Here is an 18,808-nt window from a genome sequence, read left to right as displayed (position 1 = left end):
GAGATTGATAAGTGAAGAAAATAAAATCTTTGTGTGCCCTTTTCATTTTTGATAGAAGTGTGTGTCTGACTTACTGAGTGAAGAATAAATGAGTGATGCAGAAGAGAGGAAGTTTTGCTTCTCCTCCTTTGGTATATTTGTAAATATTTTCTGGGTAGACAGGGTCTGCTATCCTGAAATTTTTTAGGCATATTAAATTTGCTTTTGTAGCTTGTCTCAGGGAAAAAAAAAGTATCAATGATGTGTCCTAGTCTGCACTGGACACATAACATGAGAAAGAACCAACCTTTGTTAAGTCACGTAGCTTTGGTTTGTTGTTACCACAGCATAACCTCAGCTCTCCTGACTGATACCTTCTTGTTTTTCTATCTCCTTGTATTTTCAAGCTTACTTGAGGGTGGTTTGATTTTCAAAGGCTCCTCTACATTCCTCTCTTTGGGTAAATGCCTTCATGCAGTCTCAGAAATGGTAGCCCTTCACTTCTTCCTCTCGTGTATGTAGATGTAAGTTAACACAGCCGCCCAGAGTGAGGCAGCAGGTGCTGGAGGGGAGAGTGGAAAACGGAGCTGTGCATCTCCGTGCAAACTGGGCAGCCAGGAGTGTGTATTTCTTTGGGGATGTTAAAGCAGCTACTCTGTGGTTTTGTGTTTTTTGATTGTTTGGGGATTTGTGTGTGTGTGTGTGTGTGTGTGTGCTTTTCTTTTTGTTTTTGGTGGGGGTAGCTGGGAACTTTCATATGTATGTAAAAAGCTGAATTAATGAATTGGGAAGTTTACCAGGAACGGTCACTTACGTGTGGCTGTATGTAGATTACTGTGGACTCCTATGTAAAGCCTCCTAGAACAGGGCGAAGTAACATGAACCCAAACAAAATGCTTAAAAGTGGTTGTTTCTGTCCTCTTTTTCAGATTATCTCCCCTCCAGAAGGCTGAAATAGTGGACTTGGTTAAGAAGCATGTAAGGGCCGTCACCCTGGCCATCGGGGACGGGGCCAATGACGTCGGGATGATCCAGACGGCCCACGTTGGGGTGGGGATCAGCGGGAACGAGGGCATGCTGGCCACCAACAACTCGGACTACGCCATCGCACAGGTCCGCGGCCGGGGTGGCCGGGGTGGCCGGCTGGCGTGGAGTGTTGAAGACCTTGCGTCCACCCCTGAGGCCTACCCTACTTTCCAAGCTGCTTTCTGTTAGAAGCCACCAGCACGTGTGGGCTTCTCTTTCATTGTGTCCCTAGGCATCTGCAGCAGTGGAGGCTTCCCCCTGCCAGCTGTGGAGCTGGCAAAGCTGCCGCCGCTCAGAATCGGTAGCTCTGCTAATTCAGCCTCTAAACCCCAGTCTCTGCAGTCTGCAGTCCGCACTGTGCACTTTGCTTTCTCATGTCTCCAGGAGAAGACTTAAAATCTCCCTGTGCCCCCCACCCCCCCTTTTTAAGGAGGCACTGGCTCTTGGCAGGCATTTTAAGAAAATAGAAATTGTCTTTTAGGGCAGTTTTAGCTTCACAGCAGTACAGATATGTCCTGGGTACCCCCGTCCGGCACACACGCTCAGACTGCCCTGTTGTCAGCGTCCTCCCCAGAGCAGTACACCCCTGGTAATGGGCGGACCTGCACTGCCACATCAGCATCATAGTTTACAGTAGGACTGACTCTTGGTGGGTCTGGACGAGGGTGCGGTGACTTGTGTCCACCACTGCAGTGCCACACAGAGCAGTTTCACGGCCCTCAGAATCCTCTGTGCCCCTCTGCTCATCCCTCCCTTCGCCCCAACCCTTGGAAACCACTGATCTCTTCCATTTCCATCGTTTTTGCCTTTCCCATCATGTCGTATTGTTGGAATCACGCAGAACATCGTCGCCTTTCTGAACTGGCTTCTTTCACTTGGTAATAGGCGTTTAAAATCTCTCCGTGTCTTTCAAGTCTCTTGTGCCATTGATTCTTGCTTTGGCCCCTGTGAAAACGTTATTTCAGGTTAATGATAACACATCAGTTTTCTTCCCATTGTGCTTTTACCTGAGAGCAGCTCTGACTGGAGCTAGGGAGAGGGTATTCCGCCAGAGCATGGGCCGTTTCAGCCTCTCCCAGAGTGAGGCTTGGCCCCAGGGCCGTAGTGGACAGCCCCCCATTTCCGCCCGGCCTGCCCCCGCCCTCTCATAGGCTACAGCCTAGGGTCCACCCTGGGTCTACGCGTCGTTCTGCTCACCGCCTGGATCCTTTTATTCTCTGAAAAGAGTGACTTCTTTGCTTTCCCCTCCCCAAATGTCTTAATATTTTTAAGTCATCCCAAGAAATACAGCCTTCACTTAGAATTTCTTTTTTTTTCTCCCTGCAAATAAATCATCACAAAGCGAAAATTTGAGGCACTAGGAATGTTGTCTGTAATGACTTGTGTAGTATCAAGTTCTCGGTGAAAGCAAAACCCATCCTTCTTGAATTCACTGATTTCATAGTAGCCACGCATTTTATGACTCTGCATCTCCCTTCCCATCCTGACCCTCATGTTCCAAACTCTTAAGCATTCTTTTTTGAAAGGCTAAGTATTTTTTTTCCATCTGTACCAACTTATGCCATTCTGAGGTTGATGTTTAATTTTCGTAGTCACTCAATTACTGAGTTGCCTCATTTTGTGGAATAACTCTCTTGAATATTCAAAACACGCTTATCGAGTGCCCCCCACACCTTAGGCACCTTCCTGGGTGTCTGGGATTCCTCAGAGCACAGAGTAAACAGTGAGCCCTGCTCTCATAGTTTCTGTTGTAGGAGACAGAAAAAAACCAGTAATTACAGTAGTAGATGAAGCCTGTCCTTTGTTTGAAGGTGATAAGTGCTGTGGAGAAGGACAAAGTGGATGAGGGTAAGGCAGCTCGGGAGTGCTGCAGAAATCCCACGTCTCCTCCTTGCACGTTTTAATTTTCCTTTCTGTATATTTACTGTGGGAAACGGGGGACTGATTTCTGTGAGACTTTCTTACATGTACCTGATCAGATAGAAGAATCAGTGACTGAGGTTCTTGCTTCCAGTATGAGGTTCCTCTCATTAAATAATTCTGACCCTTTCTCATGACTAAGGTCCTAGGTGTGCTAGTGACCAGGATTCTTGGCCTCCTTAGTAGAAGTTGATAAGAGGACGGAGAAATGCAGGCAAGGCTTTACTGGGACTCGCGCTGCAGCAGGAGGGAGTGAGAGCAAGGAACAGGTGCCCTTGCTCGCTCCCTGAGTGGGGGCGGGCTGGGCCCTTATGTGGGGTGAGGGTGTGTGGGTCCGGGGGGTCGGGCCGCAGGGGCGGCTTAGGGTCTGCCCGCCCCCCTGGTGGGGCTGAGTGCAGGGGCCGTGAGCAGTACCTGCTTCTGCTCCTGACACCTCAAAAGTGGCAGCTGGGTTCTTGGTTTCCTTGTATCTTGTTGTTCATAATTCACAGTTACTGTTAGTCCCTTATAGTTTCCTTGTATCCTGTTGCTGGAGGAGATGTTTGTCCAGGTGCAGGCACTGTAGCAGAGTCCCAGGTCCCAGGTCCCAGGTCCCAAGTCCCAGCCGGTCTCAGGTGTGGATCAGATTAAATTCAAAACCTTGCGTGTGACAAGTGAAAATCCAAGCGGCATTTGCTGGGGAGGAAAAGTGATGATTAACTCTTTTTAGTGATAAGAGAAGTTAATCTTACAAAGCTTTAAGAAATTCCTTTATAGTGAACAGCTGAGTCAGATTGTCCAGGAACGGGTATCCTCCATGGCAAGAACTGCTGATCTGTGAAACTCTGGGAAAAGGACATTTTGTGGGTTTTGTCACTAAGTGGTAGGTTCCTTTGAACTTCATTACTATTATTTCTGTCTTTTAGTTTAGCTACTTAGAGAAGCTGCTGTTGGTTCATGGAGCTTGGAATTATTTTCGAGTGACTAAATGCATATTGTACTGTTTCTACAAGAATGTCGTGTTGTACATCATTGAGGTAAGAAAGAAGATAGGCTTTCTTTCCTTGAGGAGCTAGGGCTTTGACATAAAGCTTGATAGTGCAGTATTTTTTCATATTTATGTTGCTTAAGGTGGCATTATATAATCCTGCTTTAAGTTTTTGCCTGCATATAATTGATTTAGTAAAAAATGTTATGTTAAGCAAAAATGTTATGACATTATGATGACTTATTGACATAGTCTGTGATTAAAAAAACATATCCTGTTTGAAACTGTAGTGCATCTCTGCCAGCTCTTGGTAATTAAAGGACCCGGAGGACTCTGGGCTCTTTAACTGTTCTCCTGACAGGAAACCTCGTCAGAAGGCTTCCTAACACCTCACTGAGGGAAGGAAAGGGCCGTGTCCTTCCAGACACCTTCTCTGCCTTTTGTGTCTCGGCTGTTCTGAGCTTTGGCGGTTAAAGCAAGTGGGAAAAGAAACTTTTCACTGCCATTGTTTCCACACCAGGAAAGTAAAATGACACAAACCCGGGCCTGCTCTCCTGCCCCCGTCTGGGGCGGCTGGGCCGTGGCCCTGGCACTGCAGCCGGCCGTGCCGCTCGCCCCTGGCTCCCATCCTCCGCCGGAGCCCGGCAGCGGGGCCGCCTCCTCCTGAAAATGGACCAAATGACGGTTCCATAACTGCATTTTTTTATGGAATCTGAAGTTTGTCATGTTTTTATTGCTTCTGAAAATGCATGCTTTCTCTGCTGTGCGGTGTATAAGGGCTATGGGATGTGGGAGTGAATCTTCTTGTCTTTACTGAGGTATGGTTGGTTCACAGTGTTAGTTTCAGGTGGACAACGTCGTGATTCAGCATTTGTACACATCATACTCCAATTAACGTTATTACAGAATAATGGCTGTATTTCCCTCTACTGTACAATAGAGCTTGCATACATCTTATTTATGTATTTAAAAGGTAAGTATTTATTAGTTTTAATTGAAATATAGTTGATTTACAAAATTACATTAGTTTCAAGTGTATGTGCTTATTTTATACGTGACAGTTTGTGTCTCTTAATCCTGCTTCCCTATTGTCCCTCCCTACTGGTAACCATGAGTTTGTTCTCCGTATCTGCGTCTCTTTCTGTTTTGTTACATACATTCATTTATGTTATTTTTTTAGATTCCACGTAGTGATAACATAGAGAATTTGTGTGTCTCTGTCTGGCTTACTGCACTAAGCATAATGTTCTCTAGGTCCATCCAAGTTGTTGCAAATGGCAGAATTCCATTCTTTTTTGTGGCCGAGTAATATTCCACTGTATGTATATACCACACCTCCTTTATCCAGTCTGTTGATGGACACATTATTTGCAATAGCCAAGATATGGCACTGAATCTTCTAAGGGCCATCCTGACTTTAAAAATACCTGTGTAAGCCTTACATTTGGCTGTGGAAATATATTTTTAAACATTTTATTTTGAAATAATTATAGATTCACAGGAAGTTATAAAAAATATTTGCAGGAGATCTGGTGAACCCTTCATCATCCAGTTGCCCCCAAAGATAACACCTTGTATAAAACCACAGGAGAATATGAAAACCAGGAAATTGCTGTCAGTACAACTCCCAGAGCTTATTCAGATTTCATCAGCCTTACACACATGTGTGTATGTGTACATGTCTGTCACTCTATGCACTTTTATCCCTGTGTAGACTCATAACCACCAGAGTAATCAGGACACAGACACGTTACAGAAAAAGCTACAACAGAAAAAGCCACATCACTGCAGGATCTCCTCATGCTGCCCCTTCATACCCACACCCATCACTAATCCCTGGCAGTGACTAACCTGCTCTCTATCCTTGTAACTTGCAAGAATGTTATAAAAGTACAGTCACAGACTATGTAACTTTTTGAGACTGGATTTTTTTTTTCACTCAGTGTAGTTCCTTTCGGATCTATCCAAGTTGTTGCGTGCACAATCATTTCCCCTTTTTATCGCTGTGTAGTACTCCACCTCAGACCTGTTAGGATGGCTACTATTGGGGAAAAAAAAAACAAAACCCAAAACAGAAAAAAACAAGTGTTTGTGAGGATGTTGAGAAGTGGGAACTATTGTACACAGTAGGTGAGAATGCAAAATGGTGCAACTGCTAGATGGAAAACAGTATGATAACTCCCCCACAATTAAAATCAGAATTACCATGTGATCAGTAATTCCACTTCCGACCGTGCCGCCCAAAGAACTGAAAGCAAGACTTGAAGAGATATTTACACACCATAGGCACAGCAGCACTTTTCACGAGAGCCAAGAGTGAAAGCAACCCAAGTGTCCAATGAAGGATGAATGGATAAATGAACTGGGATATATGCACACAATGGACTAGGACTCAGCCTTTAAAAGGAAGGAAATTCCAACATGCTGGAACGTGCGTGACCCTCGAGGACATTGTGGTATGTGAAATAAGCCAATCACATACAGACAAAACTGTACAATTCCACTTACATGAAATATATAAGGAGTCAAATTTACAGAGTCAGAAAAGTAGAATGGTGGTTGCCAGGGGCTGGGGAGTTGTTCAGTGGGTATAGAGTTTAAGTTCTGGGTAATGAAAAAGTTCTGGAGGCTGGTTGTGCAAACAATGTGAATAGACTTAACACGACTGAACTATACACTTAAAAGTGGTTGAGATGGTAAATTTTATGTGTTTCTTGCCACTGTTAAAGAGGGTACAGCTCAAGTGGTAGAGCACATGCTTATCATGCATGAGGTCCTGGGTTCAGTCCCCAGTACTTCCTGCAAGAATATATAAATAAGTAAATTTAATTACCTCCCCCAACAGCAACAACAAAAAAGAGTAAAATAAAATCAGTTTCAAAAAGAAAGCTTTATTTCTTCCTTTTTAACCTGTAAGACTTTTATTTCTTTTCCTTGACTTTTTGCACTGACAAAACTTCCAGCCCTGTGTTGAATAGGACTGGTGAGAGGGGACATCCCTGCCTTGTCCCTAATCTTAGTGGTTTTTCACCTCTTGGTGTGCGCCCTTCATCAGGTTGAGGACATTCCTCTCTATCCCTAGAATGCTCAGAGTTTTCATCATGAATTGGTGTTGGATTTTGTCAGAGCTTTTCCTGTCAAATGGTGTAATCACCACGACTTTTATTCTTAGCTTGTTCATATGTGGGTTCCACTGATTGATTTTCAAATATTGGACCAGTTTTGTGTGTCTGGAATAAAATCGACTTGGTTGTGGTATATGGTTCTTTTCATACATTGATAGATGTGATTTGCTAATCTTTTGTTGAGGATTTTGCTAGTCCTGTTACTGCATTTTTGGCAGTCCAATGACAAGTCGAGTGAGCAAGTTTCCTTTTCTGAGGAATAAAAAATATTCAATGACTTTGGTTCCATTTTTCATAAATAATACTCTATTTGAGGAAAGTCTGAGGAGCTTGGCAAGCCAGCCACACCTGGAAAAACTTTCTAACAACTCACCAAATCTGAGTGAACTCTAGCTGGACTGTGACTTTCCCATTTTTAAATATATTTAGTTGCATTTTCCCATATACTTTAAAGAATAAAATGTGATTTCTACAGAAAGCTGTTACTAGTTAGCTGTATATGACCACTGCAGGAGTTCTGTCTGGGCATATATATGCTTCCACTGGAAGGCTATCAAAAATGACATTAACATGTTCAGGAATTGTCCTGTACTTATATTTTTTGGAGGTGGATGGCATTAACTAGTTTGAAAGACAGATTGTATAGTATGTACTTGGTCATTCTTTTCCTCACATCATCAAATGAGATTTTGCCAAAATGTAAATGAAATCAACCTTGAGTGTTTGAGCTAAAGAAAGCCGGTCCATTTATTTTAAAACTTCTATTTAGTCCTTTGTTATTGTTCTTTCGCTATCAAATAAGTGATTTCAGTGAGATATGTTGATCTAATTGCCCGATAATGCATTGCTTCAGTAAAGAGTGATGTTGAGTTGTAAAGTTTCAGAATGACTGTGGCGTCAACCATCATAGCACCTAAAACTAATCACGTGTACAATTGGCACATCAAAATTCTTTCCGGAAACGTCTTGCCAAGTCCTGGGTTACTTGGAGAAGCTGTCAAAATCTCAGAAATTTGTGGTAGTGAAGGATGTTATTTCAAATGAGGGGCATACATTCGTATCTTGTCCAGGATTACCTGGTGCTAACCTGCTAACTCTGTGAACTGGGACTAGAATTGAAATATTTGTGTCTTTCAGCAACTTGGGTATACTGGGTGCAGAAAACATAGTTTTAGTACTTAATGGCGATCCTTGACTTTATTCTTCTGAAAATGTACTTAATTGTAAACTGCATTTTGTTACCATCTGACTGTTTCCATATAGTTATGTTTTAACCAATTTAATTGAACTGCAAGTTGCTTCAGAACATGAGCTGTAGTTTACAGATACATTTTGTTGATAATTCCAATTCATTCTAGGAAGAATTTGAGATGTGTTTTTTAGAATTATATTGTATGTCTGTACATGTAGTTAAGTCACAAAAGTAACATTTATTCAATGGTATCAATGTGTTACTCACTGTGATGATCATTTTTTATGTATTATCTTATGTAAAACTTGCAAGTCCTATGAGAAACTGAGGCTTAGAGAGGCTGAATCACTCATCTAGGGTCACACAGCAGTGAGAGGGAGGAAGTGAGTGACCTGGGATTCAAACGCAGGCGCGCCTGACTGTATATTGCGTGCATGTAGACTGTCTCTCATGGTTGAAAAGATGGAATTGGGATTAGTATCTTCATAATCCCGAAGTCTGAAATGTAGTAAAAGAGGATTTTTTTCATGATATTAATGCTACGAAGGGTCTTATGGTTAATGATACATTTTAACAAGTCACCCCTAACATGAGTGGATGAGTGTGGGCTGAGGATCTCATGGCTCTGGGCTCCAAACCTGTCTCTGCCACTTACTGGCGTGTGACTTGAGTAACGTAACCTCTCTGAGCCTTAGTTCTCACAATTCCTAAATCTAGATACAAGTAGTAATAATACCTACTTTTTGCTATTGCTGTTAGGATTAAATATGACAGTGCCTTTAGAGGGACAGTACAGTGCCTTGTACATGATATGTACCCGGTATGGGCTTGCTATTATTATTATTAGAGCACTGTGACAGGAAAGGGACATTTGTGGTAACTGTGTGCGTAGAAGACACACAATAAACCCTTATTACTCAATTTGAGATTAGTTGCCAGTGGCCTTTTCCAAGAAATGCCCATTTTGGTATAAACATGTATGCCATTAATCAACAAAGTACATCAGTGCTGTTTAATATCAGTAATATGTGATATCTGAAATTCATAACTTATGAAAGGACAGTTGTGTGGCGCCACAGCAGCTCTTAGTTCTTCCAGCCGAGGTGAACATCTTCTGTGCCACTGTTTTTCTTATTGAAGCACAGTCAGCTACAATGTGTCAGTTTCCGGTGCACAGCACCATGTCCCAGTCATGCATATACAGACATATGTTCATTTTCATATTCTTTTCCATTAAAAGTTATTACAAGATATTGAACATAGTTCCCTGTACTATGCAGAAGAAACTTTTTAAAAATCTATTTTTATATATAGTGGCTAACATTTGTAAATCTCAAACACCCAAATTTATCCCTTCCCACCCCCTTTCCCCAGTAATCATAAGATTGTTTGGTATGTCTACAAGTCTGTCTCTGTTTCTGTGCCGCTTTTTAAACTACGAGGGTGTGTTTAGGTCAGCACTAATTGAGTGGTTCTCTTGGCTTCCTTCTCTTTCAGCTTTGGTTCGCCTTCATGAATGGATTTTCTGGGCAGATTATATTTGACCGTTGGTGCATCAGCTTGTACAACTTGGTAAGCTCTCCCCATCTCTCCCTGATGATGTGCAGAAGTGCACTGTTTGTGTCTGGGAAGTTTATCTGAGTCCATCATCTGTGTCCACGCCAGCCCCACAAATACGTCTTTAGGGCCTTGTTGCTGCCACACATGGTTGCTAGTCATGGTAGGTCATTCTAGAGTAAGTAAGTGAAATTTGCTCCCAATGTATTTTGATGATGTATTTGAAATCTCTTTAACTCCACGCCTGTACAATATTTTCATACTTTTAAGCCAGGTAAAAATTGTTGAACTCTACCTAAACCCATTCCATATAATATATATTCAGATTTATCTATCTTTGTGTCTGTCTGTGTATGTGTGTGTGTAATTCCATGTCCTTTTAAACCTCCTGGTAGAAAATTTGTACTTGTGGAAATATAACACACTCTATTTGTACTAAATGATGAATTTTTATATCAAGCCTATAGTAAATACTATTTTCCATTTTAATGGAATTTTCTAACAATAAGTAATTCCATACCATTACTTGAATTATTCTGAGTTCAAAAAGTAGATGTAAATTAAACAGTCAGGCTAAATGACTTATTAGCTACATCACCATTTAATTTCTGTTTTATTTTATTTTTGTTGTACTGTTATTCCACTTAAGGGTTAGAAGTTAGGAAACCTAGCATAAAAATTAGGTTCCAGCAAGTGTATCATGAGCTCTCTCCTGCACTGCACTACACAACACAGTCACATTATATTTTGCATGCCCCGTGCCCTAACTCCTAAAATTCTGTCTTCTGGGAGTTTACATCCCCAAACAGAAAGCACAGATGGAAGTCACTAGATAGAAGTCATTGGGTGCCCAATAGTATAAAAATGTCTAGTGCTGTGAGCATTTACAGTTGTGCACATGCCAGTGGCTAGACGTACTTGACTGGCACACTGCACAGTGAAGCTGAGGCCCTACAGAGAGTTTTCTCTGCCAGGCTCTTGGTCACAGGTGGCAATACTGGTAGACTTTCTCCAGAGTTTTATTAGAGACAAGAGTAGGGAGAGGCAGAGTCTCTCCTCCGTGTTAGACAAATCACTATGAATGCATAAGCCAGATACTGGTCAGTGGAATCTGATTTTTTTCAATAAAGGAAAACACAGATGCTGGCATTTTTATAAGCAGCAAAAGGGACTACAGTGGGAAACCTAATTATGGACAACTGAGGATAAAGTATGACGGCATGCTTATTCAGTATCCTTTGACTTACTACAGCTCATCTCATTACAAGCATATTTTACAGATGAAAAAAAAAGAGGCCCTGGACATTCTAAATAGTTACTGGCGATGCCAGATAGATTCTGCCTACTTATTTGATAACTAAATTTAAATGAGCTGTCATACTGTTTCTAGAGATCAGATATGATTTCTGCTATTGCTCACGCATGACCAACTGCTATAGGAATTGCACTCCTACCAGAAGAAAACTAGAGTCCCGGAAAAAAGTCTACGGACCAGTAGTTCTCAGCCTTTAGACAACGGGCTACTCATGGCTGTGATCTCTGAGAGCAGGCCTGTGTCAGGGCCGCACTGAAGGAAGACAGGCCCAAAGAGGTCCCAGGTTCCTAGTGAACTGAAGACAGCGCTTGGAGGCTAGTGGGCCAGGACAGCTGGGATTCAGCAGACAGAGGATCAGAGAAGGGCAGGACCGCTTCTCGGCCTTCTGGCTAAGATCAAGTGCAGAGAAGGGCAAATTTACTGAGGGGCGGAGAGGCAGAAAGAGGTGCAGGCACAGAGAAGTACAGAAACGAGTGTTTCTGGAAGTCTGCGGAGAGCCCCCAGGAGCCTGGCTGCGGATTTATCTGTGTGTGCCTGAGAAAAGTCTACCCAAAGGTAAGGGAAAAAAAAAAAAAAAAAAAAAGCAGAAAGCAGGAGGCTGAGTTCCTGGAGCCCATTCCGGCCTGGGAAAGTTTGTATTCCCATCAGCCAGTTTGGGAAGACTTATTACACAGGATATTGGGGAAATTCCTTATATAAGTCACACTTTTAACAATAAGGATGAATTAGTCTCATAATAAGCACTGTTCTGGACCCATCATAACAAAACTGAAAAGCCTCAAAAGTATCAAGCTGATTTGCAAGTCACTTACCTGCACGTCAGAACACAGGCAAACAATTTTTTTTTTAATTTGTAATTTTTTTAATTAAATAAAGATTCTTATCCTAGAAATGCAAGTTTGGTTTACTACTTAAAATCCAAACAGTGAATTCCACCTTGTTAACTGATTTAAGGAAGAACCATATGATCATCTCGACAGATGCAGTCAAAACACTCGAGAGAATATGTCACCCATTCCTAATGAGCACTTAGAAGGTGCTTCTGTAAAAACCCACAGCTAATGTCACACCTGAAGGCAAAACAGTGTGTTCCCCTAGGGTCAGGAACAAGACAGGAGTGTGTGTTCTTACCATTTCTATTCAATATTGTCTGTAGTTCCTAACCAGTAAATAAGACAAAAAAAAAAAAAAAAAAAAAAAAAAAACCCAAAACACAATGGATTAGAAAAGAAGTAGAACTTTCTTTATTTGCTGTTAACATCGTGCACAAAATTCTAAAGGATCTACAGAGGCCATATGTTAGGTTGTCATAAAGGCCCCAGTTGCTCCTGCCCCTGTGATCCACACCCTTTGGTGTGCCCACCCACACTGACTCTGGGTTTCCCCGTGTCACCCATGTAATTTGATTTGGCCAATGGGACAATAGTAAACCTCGGAAACCCAGAGATGTGAAAAATGCTTGCTCAGTGAAGTCTCTCCTGTCTTGCTGCTCTTTGTGAAGAATCCTTGGTTAAAGTGCCACAGGAATAGGAACCACATGGGGCAGAAATATGCAGAAATAGATATTTCAGGTGAGGCTCTGATATCCTTTTTCCAAGAAGTCTTTTTGACATCCCTTCTCAGTGGGCCCAGTTCCCACACGCCCCTCTTCCTGCTCCTTCTCTCATTTTCTCTCCCCTTTCCTCACCTCTCCCTCTTCTCCTTCCTTCCCTTCTGCTCTGTTTCCCACTTTTTTTTAATTTTATTTTTACATTTTATATTGAGTGATAGTCATTTTACAATGTTGTGTCAAATTCTAGTGTACAGCACAATTTTTCAGTTATACACAAACATACATGTATTTATTGCCACATTTTTTTCCCACTGTGAGCTACCACAAGATCTTGTATATATTTCCCTGTGCTATACAGTATAATCTTGTTTATCTATTCTGCATTTTAAAATCCCAGTCTGTCCCTTCCCACCCCCCGCCCCCTTGGCAACCACAAGATTGTATTCTATGTCTATGAGTCTGTTTCTGTTTTGTATTTATTTATTTTTTTAAGATTCCTCATATGAGTGATCTCATATGGTATGTTTCTTTCTCTTTCTGGCTTACTTCACTTAGAATGACATTCTCCAGGAACATCCATGTTGCTGCAGATGGTGTTATGTTGTCGGTTTTTATGGCTGAATAGTATTCCATCATATAAATATACCACTTCTTCTTTATCCAGTCATCTGTTGATGGACATTTAGGCTGTTTCCATGTCTTGGCTGTTGTAAATAGTGCTGCTGTGAACATTGGGGTGTAGGTGTCATTTTGAAGTAGGGTTCCTTCTTGATATGTCCAGGAGCGGGATTCCTGGGTCATATGGTAAGTCTATTCCCAGTCTTTTGAAGAATCTCCATACTATTGTCCACAGTGGCTTTCCTTGCTTCCCTCTTAATGATTTAGATGTCTTCTTTTACAATTTTGTGTTTAGTTTTGTAATTCATGGCAGTTATCTCCTTTCCAGTTAGGAGTTTCTCATTTTTGTAGCATCCTGCTTCTTTTCTATTTAGAGTAGACCTGTGAATATTTCTTTTAGCATGGGTTTAGTGTTGCTAAACTCTTTTAGTTTTTGCTTGTCTGTGAAGTTATTTCTCTCTCCTTCTATTCTAAAGGATAGCCTTGCTGGATAGAGTATCCTAGGCTGCATCTTTTCTTCATTCAGGACTTTGAGTATATCTTGCCACTCCCTTCTGGCCTGTAGTGTTTGTGCAGAGAAATCAGCTGAGAGCCTTATGGGGGTTCCCTTGTAACTCGCTCTTTGTTTTTCTCTTGCTGCCTTTAGGATCCTTTCTTTATCCTTCACTCTGGCCATCTTGATTATGGTATGTCTTGGTGTGGGTCTGTTTGGGTTCTTCCTGTTTGGGACCCTCTGAGCCTCCTGTACTTGGATATCTGATTCCTTTAGGTTTGGGAAGTTTTCAGTCATGATTTCTTCCAATACCTTTTCAATCCCCTTTGTTCCTTCTTCCCCTTCTGGAACCCCTATTATGCATAGATTGGCAGGCTTTGTATTATCCCATAGGTCCCTCATATTGTTTTCATTGTTTTTTGTTTTTTGTTTTTTGTTGTTTTTTTTTTTTTTTTTTTTTTTTTTTTTTTTGCAGCTGTTCTGATTGGGTGCTTTCTGTTGTCCTATCTTCTAGGTCACTTATTAGTTCCTCTGCATTATCTAGCCTGCTTTGTACAGCCTTTAGGTCAGCTCTCATCTCAGCAAATGAGTTTACTAACTCGGCTCTTCTTTATAGCTACTATTTCATTTTTGACATATTTTATATCTCTAAACACTATTTCCTTTAGTTCCTTCAGTACTTTGATCAGTCCTTTTTTGAAATCTTGATCTAGTAGGCCATCAATGTCTATTTTCTTGATCATGCTTTCAGGGGATTTCTCTTGATCTTTTAATTGGGAGTGGTTCCTCTGCTTTTTCATATTGCTCATATCTGTCTGGCACTGTGGCTTAAGGAGTATCAGTTATCTAGTTCTCCTGGAGATGGTGTGCTCTTAATGATTTTATTGAGAGGTTTTTGTGTCTTTGCCCTGTTTTGTGAACTCAGCTTGCTGTTTCCAGAGGCCCTCTGTTGGCGCCCTCATCTGTGCTGCTCCCAGTGGCTGTCGGCTAGCAGATTGCGCCCCCTCCCAACACTGGGTCAGGAGCTGAGCTCTTACCTGGTAGGCGGGTGGGTCACTCCCCTTCCGATGCCACAGTCAGATGCTACGCTGGGGCGAGGCAGGTGGGCGGATCGTGCCCCCTCCCAGCACCGTGGTCAGGTGCTGCGTTCCTGCCAGGAAGGCGTGTGGCAGCCCACCCTCTCCTGGCGCTGGTTGCTCCACTGCTCTGTGCAGCTGCCTGCTCCGCCTTGGGTCGGCGCTCTGAAGGCGGGCTCGGGGAAGACCGCAGAATGGCCCCGCCCCTGCTCCGTGCCAAATCTCAGCTCCTTGTTTGTCTTGGTGGCGCGTGTTCTCTGAGGTGCCAGGGCAGAAAGATCCTATCTGCCTCGAGCTGTAAACAAGTCTCAGTCCTGCCTAGGAGGTTGCGGACCGCCCCCCCCCCCCCGCCACACCATGCGGATTCAGGCCTCGGCCCCGCCCCCACCCAGGCGCTGCGCACAGGAGGAGATGGCGGCTGTGGCTGCGCCCCGCCTCTCTTCTCACGAGAAGTGCCAGTAATGGCGGCACAGGTCTGAGAAGACAAAGGCTACAAGCGCCTCTCCCCTCAGGGCACACCGGCCGTGTTGCTTCACTTTTTTCGCAATTTATGGCGGATCGAGGTTGTTCTCCGTATCCCCTCCCAGCCATGGTGCGCAGCCCCCTGCAGTCCCCCGGGGCTGCCTCAGTGCAGCCGCCCTGTCCTCTGCCCGGCTGGGGTGGCCTGTCCCAGCCCCAGCTGCCGGCTGGTGTTGCGGGGACCATTTGTGCCCGTTTAACTCAGTTCTGTCAGTCAAGGGGTGCTCGGGGCAGATCTGAGCCTTGGAGGCTTCCCCTTGGTCCCACTGGCCTCTCCGTTGGAGGGGGGTGGACCCAGTGAATGAGTGCCAGTCCTCCTTTGCTACTCCCTCCCTGCGGGATCGGTCCCGCAGTGTTTTGCTTTTTCTTTCTTTTTTCCTTTTCTCCCACCAGATTTTTGGTGTCTTTATCTTTCGAAGAGGGCGATGTTCTGTCACGTGCTCTGGTTAGCTGAGTAGGTCTGTAGATGTGAGTTTTGGTGTCTTTGTGGGAGAGGGTGAGCTACAAGCGTCCTTCTACTCTGCCGTCTTGCTTCGTATCCTCCCCACTTTTTTTTAAATCATAATATTATGCCTATTGCTGTAAGCTTTCCTTCTTGACAAGGTCCATATCTCTTTAAGGGATGATGTATTTTTCTTTTAACATGGTTACTGGCATAATGGTTGTTCAATAACTATTCAAATAGTAAATGGATGGGAAACATCTCTTCATTTCTGATGATAATTATCACGACAGATAATTCTTGTAAATTTTTAAAAAGTTTAATCTAACATTCACTTAAAGTATTTACTGAGTGCCTACTGTGTGCCAAACCCTGGCAAGTGAACTAGCTTATAAAACACCTGGTTCTTATGAGAGATATAGATGTCGTTGTTAGACTTGTTGGCCAGTATTATGCCTAATATTTAAATATTATTATTTAAATATCTAGACACTCAATTTATTCATTTTATGCTCATTAAAAACAGGAGAATAAACTTTATCCAGTTTGTGCACATAAAGTAACATTTACTTAGTTATAAACGATTGAGTCAAAGGATTGTCTCAATTAGAAAATGAAGTCATGGTTTGGTAGATCTGTTTCAAACTATGTGATCAGTAACAACTTCTCTGTCAACAACTTCTGTTTTTCAACAGTTTATGACTTACTAGAAGTTTGCATAATTAGTTTTGTGTGCCCTTCACCCAGCTCCCCCTGCAATATCCTGATAATTATAACATGTCGTCAAAGCCAGGAAAATGACGTTGGCACAACAGCAACTCAGTGCAGATTGAAAGCTTTTGTAAAATAGCTTCTTGTTTCCTGTGCAGGTCTTCACTTCACTGCCACCGTTCACTCTGGGCATCTGTGAGCAGTGCTGCAGTCAGGAGAGCCTGCTCAGGCACCCGCAGCTCTACACGATTTCTCAGACAGGTGATACTTTCAACATAAAGGTAAGCAGAAGATTTAGTGCGGGTCTGTCATCTCGGCTTCTCTCCGAAGGTACCTTGGTCTCATCCCTTTCCGATACTTTAGGAAAAATAATTTAAAAAACACAACGAATGTAGCCCTGTGCCGTCTTTCTATGTACTCTACCCAATGTTCCAATTCGGCATTAGCTCTTTTTGAACCAGTTTCTTACGTTTTTTTCCCTAAAAACTGCTTTACTCCGGGAAATTTGAGTCACAGACCAGGTAAGTTCTTTCCACATTGTTTTCTTCTCCATCTGTGAGTCTTCCTGGCGAGCGTGAAGATGACCGTTGTGTTTAGAACTGAGAGAACAAACTGGTTTCTGTTGTCGTTCTGTCACCGTCTAACCATTGTACGTCCTTGTCTGACTGCTCCCAGAGATTTTAGGTCATTGAGATTTCCTCTAAGAAAACTGTACATCTATACCTTGTTTTATTGCACTTTGCAGATACTATGGGGGTTTTTTTGTTGTTTGTTTTACAAATTGAAGGTTGATGGAGACCCTGTGTTGTCAGATGATGGTTAGCATTTTATTTAAGGTGTGTACATTGGTTTCTTAGACACAATGCTATTTAACACTTAAGAGACTGCAGTATAGTGTGAACGTAACTTTGAATGTACTGGGAAACCAAAACATTCATGTGACTTGCTTTACTGCAATAATTGCTTTATTGTGGTGGTCTGGAACCAAACCCACAATATCTCTGAGGCCTGCCTGTTTATGGTCTATTAAAAATTGTTTTGACCAGAGTCAAGGTATAGATGTAAAGGAGCAGAGTGTATCATATAAAATATGGTATTAAATTATATTTAAAGTGCTAAAATTTAAAGATTGAAAGTACTTTCATTATTTCTTTTTAAAATTTTACTTCTGCTTCTCTTTTGCTGGATAATTTAAGCCTTTACAATTTTTTTATAACAAATATACTATATTTGAGTCCTACACATTTATTTTTAATAAGTTTGTTTTTCATACAGTATTATCCTATAATTTCACAATCTTTCTTTAAAAATAGAATAAAGAAATGTGATTTTTCTGTCTTTAGGAAAACGTTTTAGTTTTGTAACTGTGCTTCACACAACAAATTTACTTTATAATGTCGCATAATTTTAGATTTAGACCAAAGTACTATCTTGCCTTTCTTGCTTTGTTTTCTTTTAGGTCCTTTGGATTCAATGTGTAAATGCTTTGGTCCACTCCTTCATTCTCTTCTGGTTGCCCACAAAAATGCTGGAGCATGGTAATTGCTTCATTGTTTCAAATATTCAGCAAAGAACACCTTATTCTCAGTGGGGTCAACGTGTGTGTGTGTGTGTGTGTGTGTGTGTCTACAAAAAGAACTGAAGAATACAAAAATAGTATTTAGAAAAGATACATATTCACCTAAATCTCACAGTATAATCTGGTTAACAGGTGGTTTTTAGGGCCCATTCTCTTTGCCTCTGACATGTATAAACTGAGGATTGGTGCCTTTATTGGTAACTTTTACTGAGTGTTTGAGTCAGGAGATCTGATGGAAAGCACAGCGGCTCTGATGGGTCACAGACTCCCCCTGTCAGCGAGTTTGACACTTATGTCTGCTTTATTGTTTTCTTTTCCCAAGCATCATGCTTCCATTCAGACTATAATACAAATCTAGCAAGATCATATAGAAATTTAATCTTATATTTTATTATTGGACTTAGTCTCCTTTTGCTGACGTACAATTTTTTAAATAACACTATGTGTGAAGTTTTTTTTGCCAAACTGACTTGTGTGTAACACACCAGAGTAGGAGATGTGTTTCTAGAGTATGTTATTGGTGTTTAGTTGGTCCACAGCCACAAATTAAGGTGTGAAATAGAATTATTTTCCTGTAACCAGATTTATTGATAGTCTCAAAAGACCAGCTTTGGTCTCATTGATTTTGTATAGTTTCCAGTTTTCTGTTTGCTTCATTTCTACTTCTATTTCCTTCCCTTCTGTTTAATTGAATTTTCCTTGCTTCTTTCCCAGCTTGATCTTGGAAGGTAGGTTGT

At 42.0% G+C, this 18,808-nt stretch overlaps 1 protein-coding gene across 1 annotated transcript in view; it reads left to right on the top strand.

The window, feature by feature from the left end:
- Positions 1–18,808, top strand: part of LOC105066261 (phospholipid-transporting ATPase IB) — an 84,732-nt gene that overhangs the window by 39,499 nt on the left and 26,425 nt on the right. Inside the window, exons 15-19 of the mRNA XM_074378654.1 lie at positions 909–1,092; positions 3,831–3,941; positions 9,707–9,781; positions 16,651–16,773; positions 17,952–18,030. Of these exons, the coding sequence (XP_074234755.1) occupies positions 909–1,092; positions 3,831–3,941; positions 9,707–9,781; positions 16,651–16,773; positions 17,952–18,030 (572 nt within the window). The remainder of the gene's footprint in view (positions 1–908; positions 1,093–3,830; positions 3,942–9,706; positions 9,782–16,650; positions 16,774–17,951; positions 18,031–18,808) is intronic.

The sequence above is a fragment of the Camelus bactrianus genome, chromosome 14, assembly GCF_048773025.1.
Source record: "Camelus bactrianus isolate YW-2024 breed Bactrian camel chromosome 14, ASM4877302v1, whole genome shotgun sequence".
In the NCBI taxonomy this organism is placed as follows: domain Eukaryota; kingdom Metazoa; phylum Chordata; class Mammalia; order Artiodactyla; family Camelidae; genus Camelus; species Camelus bactrianus.
This window is presented reverse-complemented; position numbering and strand designations above follow the sequence as displayed.